Source organism: Pundamilia nyererei, unplaced genomic scaffold, assembly GCF_000239375.1.
Source record: "Pundamilia nyererei isolate P.nyererei 1_Seehausen unplaced genomic scaffold, PunNye1.0 scaffold00021, whole genome shotgun sequence".
NCBI lineage: Eukaryota > Metazoa > Chordata > Actinopteri > Cichliformes > Cichlidae > Pundamilia > Pundamilia nyererei.
Genome location: NW_005187422.1, coordinates 4,142,246 through 4,159,900, shown reverse-complemented (window position 1 = coordinate 4,159,900; position 17,655 = coordinate 4,142,246). Strand labels below are relative to the sequence as shown.

The following is a 17,655-nucleotide window of genomic DNA, read 5'->3' as shown; positions in this document are numbered from 1 at the left end:
TGACACTGCGATTGTGTTTTTAAATCTCACTGTATAAAGTGATAGTATAAATAGGCTGCTTATTTTCTGAACTTGCATAGAATTAAGAGCTAATTTAACAGCTTGTTGTTGGTGGGAATCATTAATTTTCAATTATATAACCACCAGTCACCACTGTTTTGTGAAACGCACTGCTAGCTGTAAACAAACAAAAAAACAAAAACTGTAAAAAGAATTCAAAGCAGCTGATTGTCCTATTTTACAGGAGTCTTGCTAACTAATCCCACAAATATTCCTGCTATGATAATACATGATAATCATCAGAATTTTCTGCTCCTTATTACAACTTTACGTTTATCACCTGGACAGCTTTCTGTGACATCCAGCTACAAAACTAATATTCATCTCAATTTAATTATAGATAAAAAATATTCTGTTATACTAATTATACTACAAATGTTACATTGATACTAGTAATAAATAATAAACACAGTAAAAGCCACCAAAGTATGAAGGCACACTGTGGTTCCTAAATTATTTTCAAGGAACAAAAAAATCTCTTCCCCTCCTGTTTTAAATTATCAGCATCTTTGTGGTGTGTTAGATAGATGACATGTTGACAAGCCAGCTCGTGGACTGGACCGATCTGCAGAGCAGAAAGAAGAACTCTCAACAGAAGAGAGCTCACAGTCTTATACAAAACACATATAAAACACTAAACCACAATGAATTTGGCCTGGACCATATATAGCCACAGTTTTAAACCCACATTTTTTAATGGCCACTAGGGGATGAAATGTGTGGTTTGAAAAAGGGCTTCATGTCCTATAGAGGTCGACAGCATTTAGCCAGTGTTGGGAAGGTTATTCCACTACAGATTACAGAATACATGCCCCAAAATTTATTTTGTAACGTATTCCGTTACTCAATGAGAGTAACGTATTCTGAATACTTTGGATTACTTAATATATTGTCATGATTTTTACAACTAAATGAATGTACTATTGCTGTGTGATTTATTACTATTAATGAACACTGTTAGCTGGTGTTAGCGGAGGCTAGTTCATAGACTGCAGACTGTTAGACTTGATGGATAACATTAACAACCTGCTAGCAGCAAATAATCATGTGCAGTTCTGAAAGCAGTACCAACTAGATTTTTCAATCTTAATGGAAAATGAGTAACAGTAGGGTGGACATAAGGTAAGGCTGCACCTTTTGCAGTGATCTCATAAAGAAAACTATTTCTGTACCAGTAATATGTTTTCTTTCTGTCTGCTTTCAGAACTGCACATGATTATTTGCAGGTAGCAGGTTGTAATGCAGCCTTCAGTAATGGTAATATATTACACAGCAATAGTACATTGAAGATGCTGAAGTGGCACGTAATCCAGGTAGCTACCACAACCAAAACAAGGTAGTTGCAGTAGGCTAATGTTAGTTTTTAAACAAGGACTTACTTCCAGATGTTTCTTTAGGTTGGAGGTGGAGTCTTTTGACACTGAGAGCAGCTTGGTTGCACGGTTAGATTTCACCCTTTCTTCTTCAGATGTGAAGATTTAAGCAGTAACTGTAACAGGATACAGTTACTCATATTTTGTATTTTAAATACGTAACGCTTGTTCATGTATTCCGTCACCCTCGAACACTACATTTAGCCATTTCGTAATTTTTTTGGAGCATGTTTCAGAAAGGAAGATTATCCAGGATATGCTCATTGATTACAAACTTATGACTGATAACTCAGCAATCATCACGGGTGTGGCAAAAACACTCATTTCAAGGCTTCAGAATAAGATTTCACAATGTCTTAGGTGAGGTAGCTACATCCACTTTTATGCTGCCTATGGCTGGGAGAACCTAAGCTATGCTAAGGAGTCATAAGGATCTGTTGCTATTATATTGTCTGCTTGTTTATGTATATATGGGCTTCTCACTGAGGAAAGAACGCCAAAACTGAATTACCCCCAGGTGACCAAGTTTGATTTCTGTACATGAAACTAAACAGCTACTTTTACAAACCTGTACCAGGACATTTAGTCAGTAATGTAAAATTGTATGACCTCCTTTGCACAACAGTCATGTGGAATATGATCATTTTAATAGATGAAGAATTAATTTAAGGTTTAAAACATGGAAAAGAACCTCATTGGTTGTTATAGAATTTATTCAATGTCATGATAAATGCATAGAAGGAATTTTCAGTGTTTACACACAGCAAAAACATACAGTACAGCTTTTAAGTTCTATTTTGGCACATAAGATTCAGTAATAAAAACTGGCTGACACAGAAAGGCTCTGACGAGCTGTGATGGCATTGTGTATTAAGAACAAACCTCCATACAGTAAGCAACACTTTCATAGTCCTAATTAAAGGTAGACTGCACTAAACCTTTTAGCTGCATTCAAAAGCAGCATGCCAGATCAAAGGCTTTAACTAATTAGCACAGACACCACTATGGCCCGCCTTTCAGTTTGGTTTTGAGTGTTTCCAAACAGCTTCCAGGATAAGTACCCCAATACGGCTTTCATGCTGTTCAAAGATGCACCTTTGAATCTTTCAAATAACTGCAAGTCTGCATTACAGCCATAAACTTTCAGAGTACAGCTGTAGCAGTAGTACACAACAAACATGAAGCTTACAGCCACTTCAGGTCTAATCAGCCACAAAATAGCAAAGAACAACTGAATGCAATGACAAACACTAGGATTAAAACCCTCGTACCACCTTCACGGTGATATTGCAGAACCCTTGTCTGCTGTTATTAAACACTTAAACATGCTTTCATTGTATGTTACTGGGCCAAATGGGGAAAGTATTTTCACACTTAATAATCTGAAGCCAAATCCAAACTGTACCCTCAACAGCAGAAATGAATTAGTACAAGGGGTTTAAGGTTTTCTTTATTTGATAATTATTTCCATCCATTTTTTAAATACACATTCAAAACAGGGTTGTAGCTTGGCTGTAGCCAATGCCTGTTCACTATAGGGTGAAAGGTGATTGGTCCCAAATCCACCACATGGTTAACACTGAGGGACAACTGCACAACTACCCTATGACCAGTTTAGTTACCATTCAACTGAACATGCATGTCTTTGGCCTGTGGGAGGAAACTATTTAATATTCCAGAAAAAGGCATCCCAACATATAGGGCAACATTTACTGTGTAAGTGCGAATACCTACGTTTTTGTACTTGTTCAATCAATCAAATTACTCTGAATTTAACACTTAAAGCATGCATTGTACCTAATGTGGTTGTGACAGTTGCAACCAGGAGTGTTCATTTAGTATGAATGAGAGAGGAGGGTTCAGAGTGAGTTCATAATTTGATGTGGGTGGATGAGTCAAAGCTGTCGCTGCAGTGCCCAAGCTTTGGCTCAGTCCTGTAATCCTAATATGTTTCGGGGAGAGCAGCACATTTTCACCTTTCTGCCTGCTTGGTGGACATTTACCAAACTAAAGCAGCCTCAGATAGGTTGCCAGTGACCTGGTGGATGTAAAAAGTTGAAAGCCATTTTTGTAATGCTAAGTGAAAAAAGTTGTTTACCATAGTGGGATGCTTGGGTGGATTTCACGTTCACACAGCTTTTATGGCCACGTGTCTGTTGATGTTTTAAATACATGTAGCTGGTTAACTAGCTTTAGCTATACCGACACCAGCGGTAACCAGTATTTGCAATGTGGCCATCATAGCTGCAGGCCAATTATAAAGTGCTCACAAAATGTTTTCCATTGATGTTTGTCTTTTGATTTGGGGTAGATGGACACACACAAAACTGTACATATAAAAAATAGCAACTTTAAATTCTCCTATATGTACATGAACAAATACATCATTGCAATGCCAAAAACATGAGACACCCAAAATAAAATGAATGTTAAATGATTCCACAGCCAACACTGATGTATGCATCAGTGTACATCAGATTTAAGAATATGTATACATATTCTTAAATCTGACATATTCTTAAATCTGACAAAAGTTTCTTGTTTTGAGAAGAAAAAAAATCTGCCAGTGGGCTGAGCAAAAGTTGCTTGACTAGAATTGTTAAAACTAGAAATGAATCGATGCCTTTTAGCTAGACAAAACTGTCTAAAATTTATGCTTAAATGAAGAAAATTTGACTTATTACAAGGAAAGAGAGCCCTGCGACAGACCTGTCCAGGGTGTGCCCCGCCTCTCGCCCTATGACAGCTGGGATTGGCTCCGGCGCCCCCCGCGACTCTGAAAAGGATAAGCGGTAGCGAATGGATGGATGGATGGACAAGGAAAGAGACTGAATTGTTTCTTTCTTGATTGAGTTAAATATAAGAATTAAATCTCAACTCTGAGAACAATAATTAGAAAAAATTGCTGAGAATAAGACACCATCTGTTCAAAAAGCTACAAAAAATATGAGACTTTATCTTAAAGCAAGACACCAGAAGCACTCTTATTTTTTGCACTTTTATTGACACAGCAATGGGTCAGTAACTCAACTTTAACAGTACTGAGGTCTAATTCCAGGAGACTCATGTCTGACATTACCTACATTTGAGTAGGGTACTGTGTAACATGGCCACTGTAAGAAGTGCATATTCCAGATACTCTTAACAGGAATAATAACAGTATAAAATACTCATGACTGAATGTATCAAACATACATTTTGCTGCAGCTTGAAGCAATCAGCATTCAAAATCCTAGATTGCATAACTTTTTAGAAGAACAGCTTTAAAGATCACACAAACAAACGTGTCTTACATGAAGATGCAGCGACTGAGCATAACAGAGTGGAAAAGGTTACAGCTCCTGGTATTGCATAAACAGATTATTTTGATTTTGTGCAAAAATTATGATTACTTCACATTTTAATATTTTTAATGATAACATTATTAGGTTTTTAATGTCCCTTACTGCAGAATAAAGATTTCTTATGAAAGTTTGGCTTTGTTTTGGTTTTATCTTTAGCTCCGTTCTAAGAAAATGACCAGCTTCATGTGTCCTCAGTGTAGGACACATACAGGATGTCATGCTGAAATGTAAAGCACTTACAATAGAAGCCACTAGAAACAAATTATTCCAGCCTAATTGATGACATTTATGGCACTTGTTTTCTGTGCTGACTGATATGCTGCTCAGTGCTTTGCTGCCTGCTTTTAAATCAGATGTCACTCTGAACATAAACACAAGCTACATGTGATGTCTCTGATGTTTCTACCCGTGCTGATGCTACCGTGACTAAAGCTAGCCAAGCAGCAGTAAATATGTGAAGCAAGGCAGAAGGATATACTCATCAAATAAACAGGATCATAAGAATATAAGACCATGAGCACTACAAATGTAACAGAAATATGTTGACATAAAATGGCATGTTATTTGAAATCTACATGAAACAATGACACAACTACTTTTTTTCAATTTTTCTAATTTGTTTATTTTTTTACCAATTGTCCAAATTAGTCTGTGATTGGCCTTAGTGTGACAGAAATCATATTTATATACAACTAAATATGACTCAGCAAACATGTTTTAAATGGATGCTTCCTCACTTGATGACGGATGATCCATTTCCATATTTGCTGAGTCTTAAATTTGATGTCAGTGAACTTATCAGTGGTTGGTGTTAAAAAAAGCCCCCAAATCCCCTATGAGCAAGCACTTGGCGACAGTGGAGAGGAAAAACTCCCTCTTAATGGGGAGAAACCTCTGACAGAACCGGGCTCAGGAAGGGGTGGCCTTCTGTCTCGACCGAGAGGGGTTCAAATGTTCAGACAATTTAGTTGTATATAAATATGATTTTTAGGACTTGATGTTGAGACCAATTAGGTGAAATTGGGGATGCGCACAGTTCCGCTTCTTCTTATTCTTCTTCTTCTTACTTGGCGGAGTCTCTGGCAGGCTCTTAACTTCAGCCTCGAGTTCAGCCACCTTGACATTGAGCATTTTCTGTTTGTCTTGTAGACTTTGCAAAGATTCCTGTACAGAGAATGCAGCTGACTCTTCTTTTTCTATCTTCTGTTGTTCTGTGGTGTCTTTTTCTTTCTGAGGCTCCTGCAGAGACCTTGCAGTGGATGGCAGTGAGTCCTCTTTTTCCATCTTCTCCTGTTCTCCAGTCTCGTTTTCTTTCAGAGGCTCACATTTGTGCATTTCATTTGCAGCAGTGGAATTTTGTTCTTTGTGCTGCTGTGGGATTTTAAGGGAGGAAGCTTTGGCCTCTCTCAGCTCTCGCTCAAGAGACTCTACCTTCAAATCATGAAGGGCCTTGTTGGGGCAGAGCTGGGATTTCAGGTCACTGATTTCCAGGTTGAGTGTCTCCTGCTCCTGCCTATGTTTAATGGCCTGCTCTTCAAGCTGATTTTGAGCTGCTAGGAGCTGTTTCTGGAGCATCTTAATCTGCTCTTGCTGAATCCTACATTTGAGCTCAAATTCAGCCTCCTTAGAGGACTTCAGTCCTACAGAGTCAGTGTGTGAAGCCTCTGTGGTTGGAGTGGCAGACTCCACACACTGCTCTGTGGTAGGGTGGCTGATTTGGTCCTGCAGGGTAACCATCAGCTCATCCAGTATGACAATAGCTTCATTGTCATTTGCGAGAGTGTCTGTCTCACTGAAGTCATTGGGCTTATTACTAGAAGCCTCTTCCAGCTGCTCTATGAGGTCTTTAATCGTTTCCTCATGATTTCGCTTGTTCTCGTGAATTTGTTCATGAAGCTTGTTCACCTGAAACTGGTGATAAGAGGCCCTCTTGTTTGCACCTACCATTTTCCAGTAAAGGTTGTTCTGATGGTATTGGGAGGCTTCCAGTTGGTGTCTGAGAGCAGCAATCTCGTGCCAGGGATTAAACGGGGGTCTAAATGTGGGAATGGGTTGATATTGCCACATCCCTCCATTAGGCCCAGGGTTTGGTCTGCTGAGGTTCTTCCCATTTCTCTCTCTCTCCATGTCCTCCTTTGCATTTGAAATGGGGAGGGATTCAGCCTTTTCTTTTTCAGAAGTGGCTTCAGTGTTTTTTTGCATTTCTTCTTTTTCTGGGTTTGCTCCATCACCCATGCTGTTTTGAGCTTCAAGAAGAGCCCGAGCATATGCCCGAGTAATTGGTCTTCTTGGTTCTTCAGCCACTCTTTTCTGTTTTTGCTTTTTTTGTTTCTTTGGTTTCACAACCATTTCCTTTGGTGGTTGTGCCACAGGAGACTTTTCAGTATTTGGTTGTGCGGCTTTATCAACCTCAGCTTTTGGTCTTTCCTAAGACTTTTGGTGTGACCAGCCTCTAACCAGCCAACAAAAACATGTGTTCATAATACAAAACAAGTTTACTTTGTGAAATGTTAAAAGGTACAAAAAATAAAACAATAAAATAAAACAGATTTATTGTCTTAAATTTAGCCAGTCCATCTTGTTTTGAACATGACAAGCTAGTTTCCAGTCTCATGTGTGAGATGATTAGACTTGTTTCAAGTATATATTACTTTTTTTTCTTAGTTAGTCTGTAAATCTAAAAATGAACCATTTTACATTTATTTCGGGGCGATCGTGGCTCAAGAGTTGGGCGTTCGTCTTGTAATCGGAAGGTTGCCGGTTTGAGCCCCGGCTTGGACAGTCTCGGTCGTTGTGTCCTTGGGCAAGACACTTCACCCGTTGCCTACTGGTGGTGGTCAGAGGGCCCGGTGGGGCCAGTGTCCGGCAGCCTCGCCTCTGTCAGTGCTCCCCAGGGTGGCTGTGGCTACAATGTAGCTGCCATCACCAGTGTGTGAATGTGTGTGTGAATGACTGAATAAAATAAATAATGAATGATAATAATAATAATAATAATAATAATAATTTAAATGAATAAAATACTGCACATTTATGAATGACATCTTTACCTATAGATTTAAGATTCATTTCCGACAGATTATGATTAATCATATAAACTATTGTACGTTGGAGATGTGAACTTACTTCCAATTATTTATGTTGTAAACTATTAATATAAATCAGGTCACTTTAACCTTGCTGAACTGAGGTAACTTTTTTTCTTATGGATGAAGTGGCCTAATCTGAGCTTTGATCATTTGTTGAATGATTTGACAAGCAGTTGGGCACTATTAGTTTTAGTTTGAAAACTAGTTTGGAATAGCCTTGTCATAAATTTTAAGTGAGCAATTTTATAAGACTTAACCATGGAATTAACACAGGCTCTACTTAGTCTGTCTTTTGCACCTTATCCAGGTGTCTGATTGCATAGACTTTGGATCCATGGCAGGTGGTGTCTTGACTCAGTTTTTCTTTTGACCCAAACATGTTTTTCTGTCCTCAGGGAAAAGTTCTGACAAAAGCTACACCAGAAAATCATGGAGGGTTTGGATGATTGCAACCTTTCTGTTCTAAATGGTAGGCCAAGCATATGCATATTTATGCAAATTAATGTCTAAATGAATTTTGTGTTGCACACACTGACAGTGATCCTACATAGAATCAGTTTTATGTGGTCAAATCAATAAAATATTTAAATTACATTTAAATGTATTTGACAAAATGACCATTTGGAATTGTTTCCTTTTTTGGACAGTGACATGTATACATTTAAAGAGATGTACAACTTTGACATTTCTGAAAGTTACTGACTTTTATTTACAGCTGCCAACATAGACGAGGTCTTGCTCCACACCCTCAGTAGGGGCGATTTAAGGGACCTGCTTCCAGGGCCTGAACATTTTATGAGGAGGAAACAGTTGTGGGCTCAAGTTCACAAAGAGGCAAGTTTTGCCGCTTTCGATTTAAAAACACCTAGCACGACACATTTTGTTTAGGACTCCTGTAATATAACTATTTTTGTTTTCTTATTTAGGATGAAACTAAAGAAAAGGCGTCTCATGGATATCTCACCATGCGACCAGGGAGAAGATTATGATGCAGATTCAAGTGGTGGATCAAACATGCTTTTGCCACCAAGGAGCAGTTCTGGTGACAACAGTTGTAAGTGAAACATTACAATTATGGCAATAATATTGAATATTCAACTGAAAGTTGATTGAGTTCTTTCTTTCCTCTTCTGTTTAAACATAGCCCTGTTCAGAGCACTACCAACTCTCTTCCCATCATGAGCTGCACCACCCAAGAAGATGGGACATGCCAGTGATTCATGTCCTTCAGGTCTGGGTTTCTTCACATTTGTTATCAAATAATGCCCCTAAAGCCTTCACTTTAACAGTTTATTTGGTATATGGCCTTTTTATCCATGCCAAGTCCTCCAACAATGTAGTTTGTATTTGGAAAAGTGTGCAGAAATCTGAAATGGCACAAATACTGATAGATCAAAAATTTCAATAAAAATAATAAAGAAAATCATAAAGAAATTAAAAACAAAATGGAAATAATTACATATTTAACTATCACAGGTGCAGTACCTTTGTCATTTCCTAAAGTGTGTAAAGACATAATCCTAACGGTGATGAGGCAGAATTTATTACATTTTTCAATGGCATGAATATTAGGGAATTTCTATACAGTATTTGTCAATCTAAAGAAAAATAACATTAATATGATCTGTAGCGCATCTGATCTATGGTTGTCATCATTCATATATCACCCCAAGGGTGCACCCCAAAGGGATCAATAAAGTGAAGTCTAAGTCTAATACATACTTGTGGTTAAGTATTTGAACGACCCTGATAGCTTTGGAGTTTCTCCGTACATTGTAAAATTTTCTTTGTTTTTCTTTTTGCCAACAGAAGATCCAGCGTCAGCCCTGTTCTGCTCTTAGAAGGGTCCCGTTGTCTTATTGCAGTTGGAACCACTCCCATCACCACATTTGCCACAGATGACCTTGGAGAAGGTTTGCTGTATCTTATGGCATACTACTACACCCTGCATCTCACCTATCCTAAATGTGTGGCAACGCTTCTGTCTGTCATTCAGACTGAAGTGTTAAAGGACAAGGACCACAGGCTCATACAAAAAAGTCATGGCAGGCTGTAGAAATTTTTATTGAAACGTAGAGCTGTTTGAGCAAGATTAGGTCTGTGTTGGATGGTTTGGACCTGATAGCTTTGAAGTTGCAATTTATTTTAAAAATTCTTATTAATGTAATACAAAGTACTTTCTTTCTTTAAACACATCTGTTCTGCAAATTCTGTTTAAAATTGCAAATGCTCTTTGTATTACATTTTATATGTTAAGTAGCTAACTGGTTTAGCAGTTCTAAAAGGAACACAAAATAACAATGTTACACTTACAATGTGTCTTTAAATTTTTGTGTACTATGATTGACTGAAATATTTGTTTCTGTGTACATGTTGTTCATGTACACAGTATACTTTGCCTGCTTTCATTTGGCTTTATTTTTCTTATTTTGAGAATTCTTACCAAGTGTAATTATCTTACTGCACTGGCAGATTATTTCACTAAATTTCAGGGTTCGTACGGGTGCTTGAAATCCTTGAAAATGCTTGAATTTTAATGTTGTCTTTTCAAGGTTTGAAAAGTGCTTGAATTTCAGATGTGGTGCTTAAAAGTGCTTGAAAGTGTAACTGTATTTCATTCACCTGAAAATAACAGATTGGCAAGATAAACAGTTTTTAAAGGTGAAATTTAGAGGCCAAATCAAAAGTAGTCAAAAACGGCCAATTATACCCTGGACCCCAGCTTTTTGGAGTATTTGAAATAATGGTAATATGAGTGATCCATATGGTCACAAAGAATAGCCACTTGTTTCTGTGCTACCAAAGTTCCCCAGCTTTCATTCAAAATGTGTTTATCGTCAGCACCTGCACATTAAACTACTTAAACATTATAAATGTCTTCAAGCTCACACTGAGGCCTGTGGGGCACAATCAGCCACTGAGATAGTTCACACATTTATATGTGTATTTGTATATGAATATTTCATACTTTAAGGCTGCCTGTTTATTTAAGGGAGATGAACAAAATACATTGGGCTTGTACATAATAATATCACAGATGATAAATTTAATAGATTTTAAGTAGATGCTTGTGCATCCTTAAAGCATTATATGTTGAATTGAACTATGTGATCTGTTCAAAGCCTCTCAGTGCTGTTCTCCAGTCTGACTGTACATGATGTTATTAGCACAAACACTTTAAAGGTGACGTTTAGGACTTCAACAATAATACAGGCAGCAATGTAGTTATCAATAAAACAGTTTAATTGGGAATTAACTTAAAAAACAAACAACAAACAAACATCTGTCTCCTATTTTTTGTCACGCAGGAAAGAAGCATCAATTTCTGATGCGACGACTTATTTAAAATGATTTAATGTACTAGTTTTTAGATTATTGATTTTTTCCTTAGAATAAGTGTTTTATGCCTGTTTTCGTCAACATTTTGCTTAGAACAAGTGGTTAAAGCTTATTTTAGGTTTCAATTGCCATGATTGGTTGCCTGAAATAAGTGTGTAAGGCTTATTTTAAGATTTAACTATCTAATTGTTCCCTAGAATAAGTGGTTAAAGCTTATTTTAAGTTTCAATGTTCTGATTTGTTGCCTGGAATAAGTGTAAAAGACTTATTTTTCACCGGGAGGAGGCCCCGGGGCAGATCCAGGACACGCTGGAGAGATTATATCTCTCGGCTGGCCTGGGAACGCCTTGGTATTCCCCCGGATAAGCTGGAGGAGGTGGCTGGGGAGAGGGAGGTCTGGGCCTCTTTGCTTAGGCTGCTGCCCCCGCGACCCGGCCCCGGACAAAGCGGATGAAGATGGATGGATGGACTTATTTTTTAGCTTTATTTAAATCTAGATATTCTGTTCTTGTTTCAAGAAATCTTAATAAGAAAAAAAACACTTACCCCACTGGCAGATAATTTCACTTGTTTTAAGCAAATCTTCACCAAAAATAAGTGTATTTATCTAGTATTAAGGAGGTGGGTTTTTGCAGTGTAGGTTCACGTGGGACCACTATGCCCTGTCATATGATATCAGCTTATATTAGCAAAGAAGGACAATGGCAGTATTTCACAGAAAGGCTTGTGATGCACTGTGACCTCAGTTCGTGTTTTAGGCAGAGATTGATAGTAAAATGTCGTAGTGGTCATTACACCCCAGCACACAGCTTGTATTCAGTCTGTGTCAGACGATGTCTTTAGTATCGTTTGGAAGCGGTGATTTTGTTTCAGCTGCTGCATTAATCATATTGATCTGAGTGTTTTTGTGGCTCCCTTTACAAAGTTTCGACATGTGTAAACATCATTAGGGAAGCTCTGTGTCTAACTATAAACAACCAATCAAAAGTGAAAGCCACTGGAAACCCTGCTGTACAGGCTTTCTCATTAATCACTGAACACTCTGGGTTTTAGACTTAAATCTAGACATGCTGGAAGAAGCAGACTGAATTTCAGGAGTCTAAAACATTGGGGGACTTGAGTTTCTTAAGCAGTTAAAGTGCTCAGTCAAAAGTTTTAGTGTCTCAAATCTTTTCAATTACAGGGACAATTAGTACCTGTAATAACTTTAAACATTAACTGTACATATTAGATTGGATTCAAAGCACAAAACTCATCTCAATTAAGACACTACTCACTTATATATATAGATTTGATCTTCTTTCAATGTTAAAATTCACCCAACGATTACTTCTGATTAAGATAATTACACTTTCATGTGCGGTTATGTTTGTTTTTATATTATATATGTTTTATATTTATAACTTGAGACATTATTTACACATACATTGGAAGTATATTATTTAAGTACATCAAGCCTTAATATAGCATATGCTTCATATGCTATTATTAGTTCTGCATTTCCTGAGATTAAAGATTACCTTTAGCCAAAATGCTGATCACACATTACACATAAAACCCATAACTCTCCTACTGATTAAACATTTAAAAAGCTCTTTTCGCCATATGAAAGTCGTAGCTGTGAAAACACGGTTGTTTAAAGACAGCTTTTTCCCTCGGAATGATTATTCCCTTTGAGTACGTGTCAACCTGCGCATAACAAATGTGAAAATGTTACCAAAGCTTATGAATATTTAAGTGTACATGTGCAAACTTCTTGTTACATAATCTGAGTTTAGACAAGTGTTGAATGTTACAACAGCTGTCACACGATCACAGCACAATATAAAGTTACTTAGTGCTTTAAAGTCAGGTATCTTAGTGTTAGCTCCAGGATCAAGGCTCCTCAGACAGCTGTGGATGTTGACCCTGCCGATCCAGAGGTGGGCGTCATGTGGGTCGTCAGCGGTGTCGATCCCTCTCCTTCCGCCGCGTTGCCTTCTATTAGACCTTGCCGGTGCAGGTTGAGGATGGAGTCTGCGATTATTCGGGCTGTTTTCTTCTGATATCCTCCGGATGTCATCATGAGTACGGGGATCCCACGACGCTTCGCAGCCCTGAACACGAGCTCATCTCTCTTTATAATGCCCTGGCAGAGAAGAAGGAGAAGAAAGTTAGAAGAAGAGGCAGCCTGTCCATGCTTTCAAGCACTACCTTCTCTGGATCCTCTGGACTTCTTTTCTCCTGAGAGAACAGGAAGATCTGGCCCAAAAACACACGCTAACATGAACAGACAAAGAGCTGCAAACAAAACTACACTTGTCATTGGTGATAATCTCCCATCTGTTGCCACTTTCAGGAAGCATCTTACAAAGGCTATTTAACTACCAACACGTTACGGTGAAGGTCAAAAAGGATGGTGAGTGTCCCAGAGCCTCATTTGTAGAATATTGAAGCATTACAATCACACTAATGGAGCAGGCATGGAACTCAAGAAGCACTGTGTCACACATATGCCTCATACTCCTTATTTCATGTACCAAAGCACCCGCCCACTTTGGAGGTGTACATAAGCCATAACATCTCCCTGTGCCACTGCCCTGCATCACTGCTGCCCATCCTCCACCTGTAGCTCCCAACTCATATTTACTCATCAATCCTAAATTTCTGTGTCATATTTGCCAGGAGTAATGAACCTAGACACCAAACTTGAACTCTAGTATATGACTGTAATAAATTAATGTGGCAAATGTGATTTGTTCGACTTAAATACTCATAAAAATGCCCATGCAAGGACTCGGCAATTACATCTCAAAGGCAAACTTGAGTGACAATTTTGGCCTCCAGCAATTATGAAAACAGAATAAATGTGAAAAAAATGCACTTTTGTGCAAATATTTTAACTAGGTCCTCTTGCTTTGGTGGTTTTCAAGTTCACAAATAGTTGTGCTAAATGTTCAACATTACAACTGCTAACCAGGATAACTGTGATTATAAGTTTAGCTACCCAACAGAGAACACTAATGTTTATTAGAACTTCCTTCAGTAACACACTCCGGTGTGTTACTGAAGGAAGTGTTATGGTTGGATTAGGGTGATTTATTTTAGGATGTATGGCTAACATTAAATGTGTTAGCTGATATTAGAATAGCAACAAACAGCTACCACTTTTTATGCAAGACAGTGCATCTCATTGATAAAAGATTTGATAGAACATGCTGATAACATTGACATGTCTAGTCCAGAGTCCTGATCTGAACCCAAGGACAAAGTCATGAAATCCACTACACTGAGTTACTGAGCTCTGGAACAGCTAGAGGAAGAAGCACACATGCATGTCTGTGGAGGGATTCAAATAGTTTGTGTCAACACTGTCATTTATTATGGAACATCTGTTAAAACACTGAGTGATTTGGAACATTATTAAGCATGGCAGAAACACATGTTCAGCCAGAACTTCAAATAATAATTATTTAAGCTGCACGCTGCTTTTTTTTAAAAGGACATTTACCAGTTTAAATGAACAAAATAGGTCTGCAACATACAGGAGTGTGCCACCACAACTAACACATCCTGCACATTTACCTTATTTGCGCCAATTACTTTCTGGGATGCACAGGATCACTGGCTGGAAATCTCTGCACAGTAAGTAATAAATTCCAATTTGGCTCATTTTGACCAGCTCTCAGTACAATTTGAAATTTCCTGATAAATTAGTTACATGAAGAGCCCATGTGGCCTGATTCAGCTGAGCCTGCCAGTTACACATTTTTCTTTCCTGCTACTAAAGCAGTGCAGATTCATTCAATATTAGACACGAATGGGCTGGAATCATAGGCCTGGGCATGTTATAGTTCAACACAAAAGAACATCTGCATTGCACCAAACAGATTTACCTCATCCATAACATTAAATACCCTACAGTACACAAGGCCTAACTTAAAAGATACTAGCAAACCCAGATCTTAAATCAAAAACTATTAAACAAGCCCTGGATCAGGGGCATATCATTTTTTTCCAATAGTTAGATAGCAAATTCATAAAGGCAAAAGGAACACAAGGAAGTGAACAGATGCTGGGGTCTCCAATGCCAAAACAACAAATTCTGTAACAATGTGTTACAAGAAAAGTAAAACCCTGTTTTGGCCTCCCACCTGGGCATTCAATTCAATTCTTCTTTATATAGATACTGACTAATTGGTGCCACCCACACCATTTATGAATGCATCTGCTAACTAGCTAATGTTAGCAGCCAAAACACCAACGCTAAAACTTCAAATTGTGGGACTCAAAACCCAACTGTTGACATCATGGTGTGCAAGTGACAAACATACAAATGACTTTAATGTTTAACCATGTATTAACCATGTTAATACTACGTTGCTTCAAAATACATTTCAGTGAAACCTTAGATTCAGGCTACACGGCTCAACTTCACACAGCTGCACAGCAGTTAACAGCTGGTTTTGTATGTCGGCCCCCCATTTACTCTAATATGACTTAATGCAAGCGCCCAAACAAATGCAAATACATGCAGTCTATCCAAAACGTGTTTTTAATTAATGATTAATCACTTGCTGTCTACACCCACGCACATTCAAACACCACTTGATACTGGTCTGACAGGAGAAATAATGAACCAGTTAGCACTGAATAAACATGCTTGACACCATGTTTTTTATTTCAGTAATTAGAGGAAATTAGTAAGGCTTCCATCTGCATTTAAAATTGATTGTGGTGAAAACAAATGATTTACAGTTATACAAGCCTCTGTACATACATTTAATGATATACACTAATGAAATGGTTCTAGGAAAGTTAATACACTATGTAACGAATATCAAGCACATGAATTCAAATTGCTGACTGCCAAAATGAAGTACAGTACTCAGTGATCAGCTGCAGCTACAGCGTGCTCTCATTCTTTGGTGTGTGCTTCAGTCTACCAAAACATAATTGTTATTTTAAATAAATAAAGCAGACTAGGCCCAGTCTTGAGTCTTGTCTTCACCCCACTCACTTAAACTGCCAGCATAGTCAAGCATATTTAGTAGACTCGATTCAGTGAAATGTGGGGCATACTCAGAGTCACTTCTGACTATCCAGGCTCAATGAAAACCCTGTTTGAGAGAAGGAACTGAGTGGCGCATTTTTCTCACATATAAGACAGTTTGTATGTTTCCCATTTTAAACCAAAATCAGCCTAACAAACAAACGAAAGCTGTTGAAATTCTATCACATCAGATATTTAATTTCTTTCTTTCCTTTTGTTTTTGCATCTTGTAATTTATATACTGGTTTCAGTGACCTTAATAAATCTTAGTAACTTGAATCTTCATTGTTTTTTGTTCCCAAATTAATCACATCCTGATGTTTTCCCTCCAAGTCATGGTTGTCTCAGCTAATAATCCCGGCTGGCAGTGTACAGGACCGATGGTGGGAGAGCAAGTAACACTTAAATATTTGAGGCTGAAATCTGTATAAAAATTTGCACCTCCAAGTTGCGTAGTGTATCCAATGAATGTTGTCCTAATTGTGTCAAACCCAACCATGCTTTTGCTTAGTTGTGGTGAATAGGAAAGCTGTTTAGAGCTATTATTATTTATTTAATAAAGAAACCTACACAGTTTGTCTGATAAGCAATGTCTGAATAAGACATAATAATACAACGTAAGATTATGAGCCTAAAGACTTTTAACACTGTGTGTCCTCTAATGTCCCAAAATCATCTGATAGAGCATCCAGCTGCCAATTACATGCAACTGGTTCTAAGAAACTGTGGGATACACAGAAACGCTGCGCCCAGATGAATATGAATATTAGCTTTAACCCTCACATCTTTTAACTGCTTCATTCATTCTCTGTTTTGCGTTGACTTTTGAGCTGCAGGTCGTCCTCATTAAAAGAAATGTCTCCCACTGAGCTCCGATAAACCTCCAGAGAACCACTCTGTCACCGAAGCAAACATGTGAAAACTTCCAAATGTCACAAACATGAGTTTTGGGGCAGGCCCAGCGATTATGTTTTGTAGACATGTTATTATAGGATTAAGGTGAGGAATGAATTCAGCAGCTGTGGTGAAGTGATTTGGCCCCAGCTGAAACAATGATGTGGTCTAGATTTGCTACAGCTACAGAGATTTTTCTCTGCCTAGGCTCTTCTCCATGGCAACAGGAGCTGAGCGTATGTGTCACATTATTACCAGACACTGTTTTCTCTTTTGGGGATTTCAATAAACACACTTCCATACATTTAAGCTTTTTACAGTAATTAAAAACACTTCCAGAATCAGCTATCCCTACTCAGTGCCCAATTCATCATGTATACCTATGACACATTTCAACTTTCATATCAACTTTACCTTTATACATTTTTCCAGCACTGACAAATGTTTGATCATCCTCTGACTGCCTAGTCCAGGAGTCTGCAACCTTTAACACCCAAAGAGCCACTTGGACCCGGTTTCCACACAAA

At 38.1% G+C, this 17,655-nt stretch overlaps 1 protein-coding gene across 1 annotated transcript in view; it reads right to left on the bottom strand.

Annotated features, from left to right (window-relative positions):
- Positions 1–11,649: 11,649 nt before the first annotated feature.
- hdac11 (histone deacetylase 11) overlaps positions 11,650–17,655 on the bottom strand; it is a 46,128-nt gene continuing 40,122 nt past the window's right edge. The window contains exon 11 of the mRNA XM_005726702.1: positions 11,650–13,330. Coding sequence (XP_005726759.1) covers positions 13,088–13,330 — 243 coding nt within the window. The 3' untranslated portion in view covers positions 11,650–13,087. The remainder of the gene's footprint in view (positions 13,331–17,655) is intronic.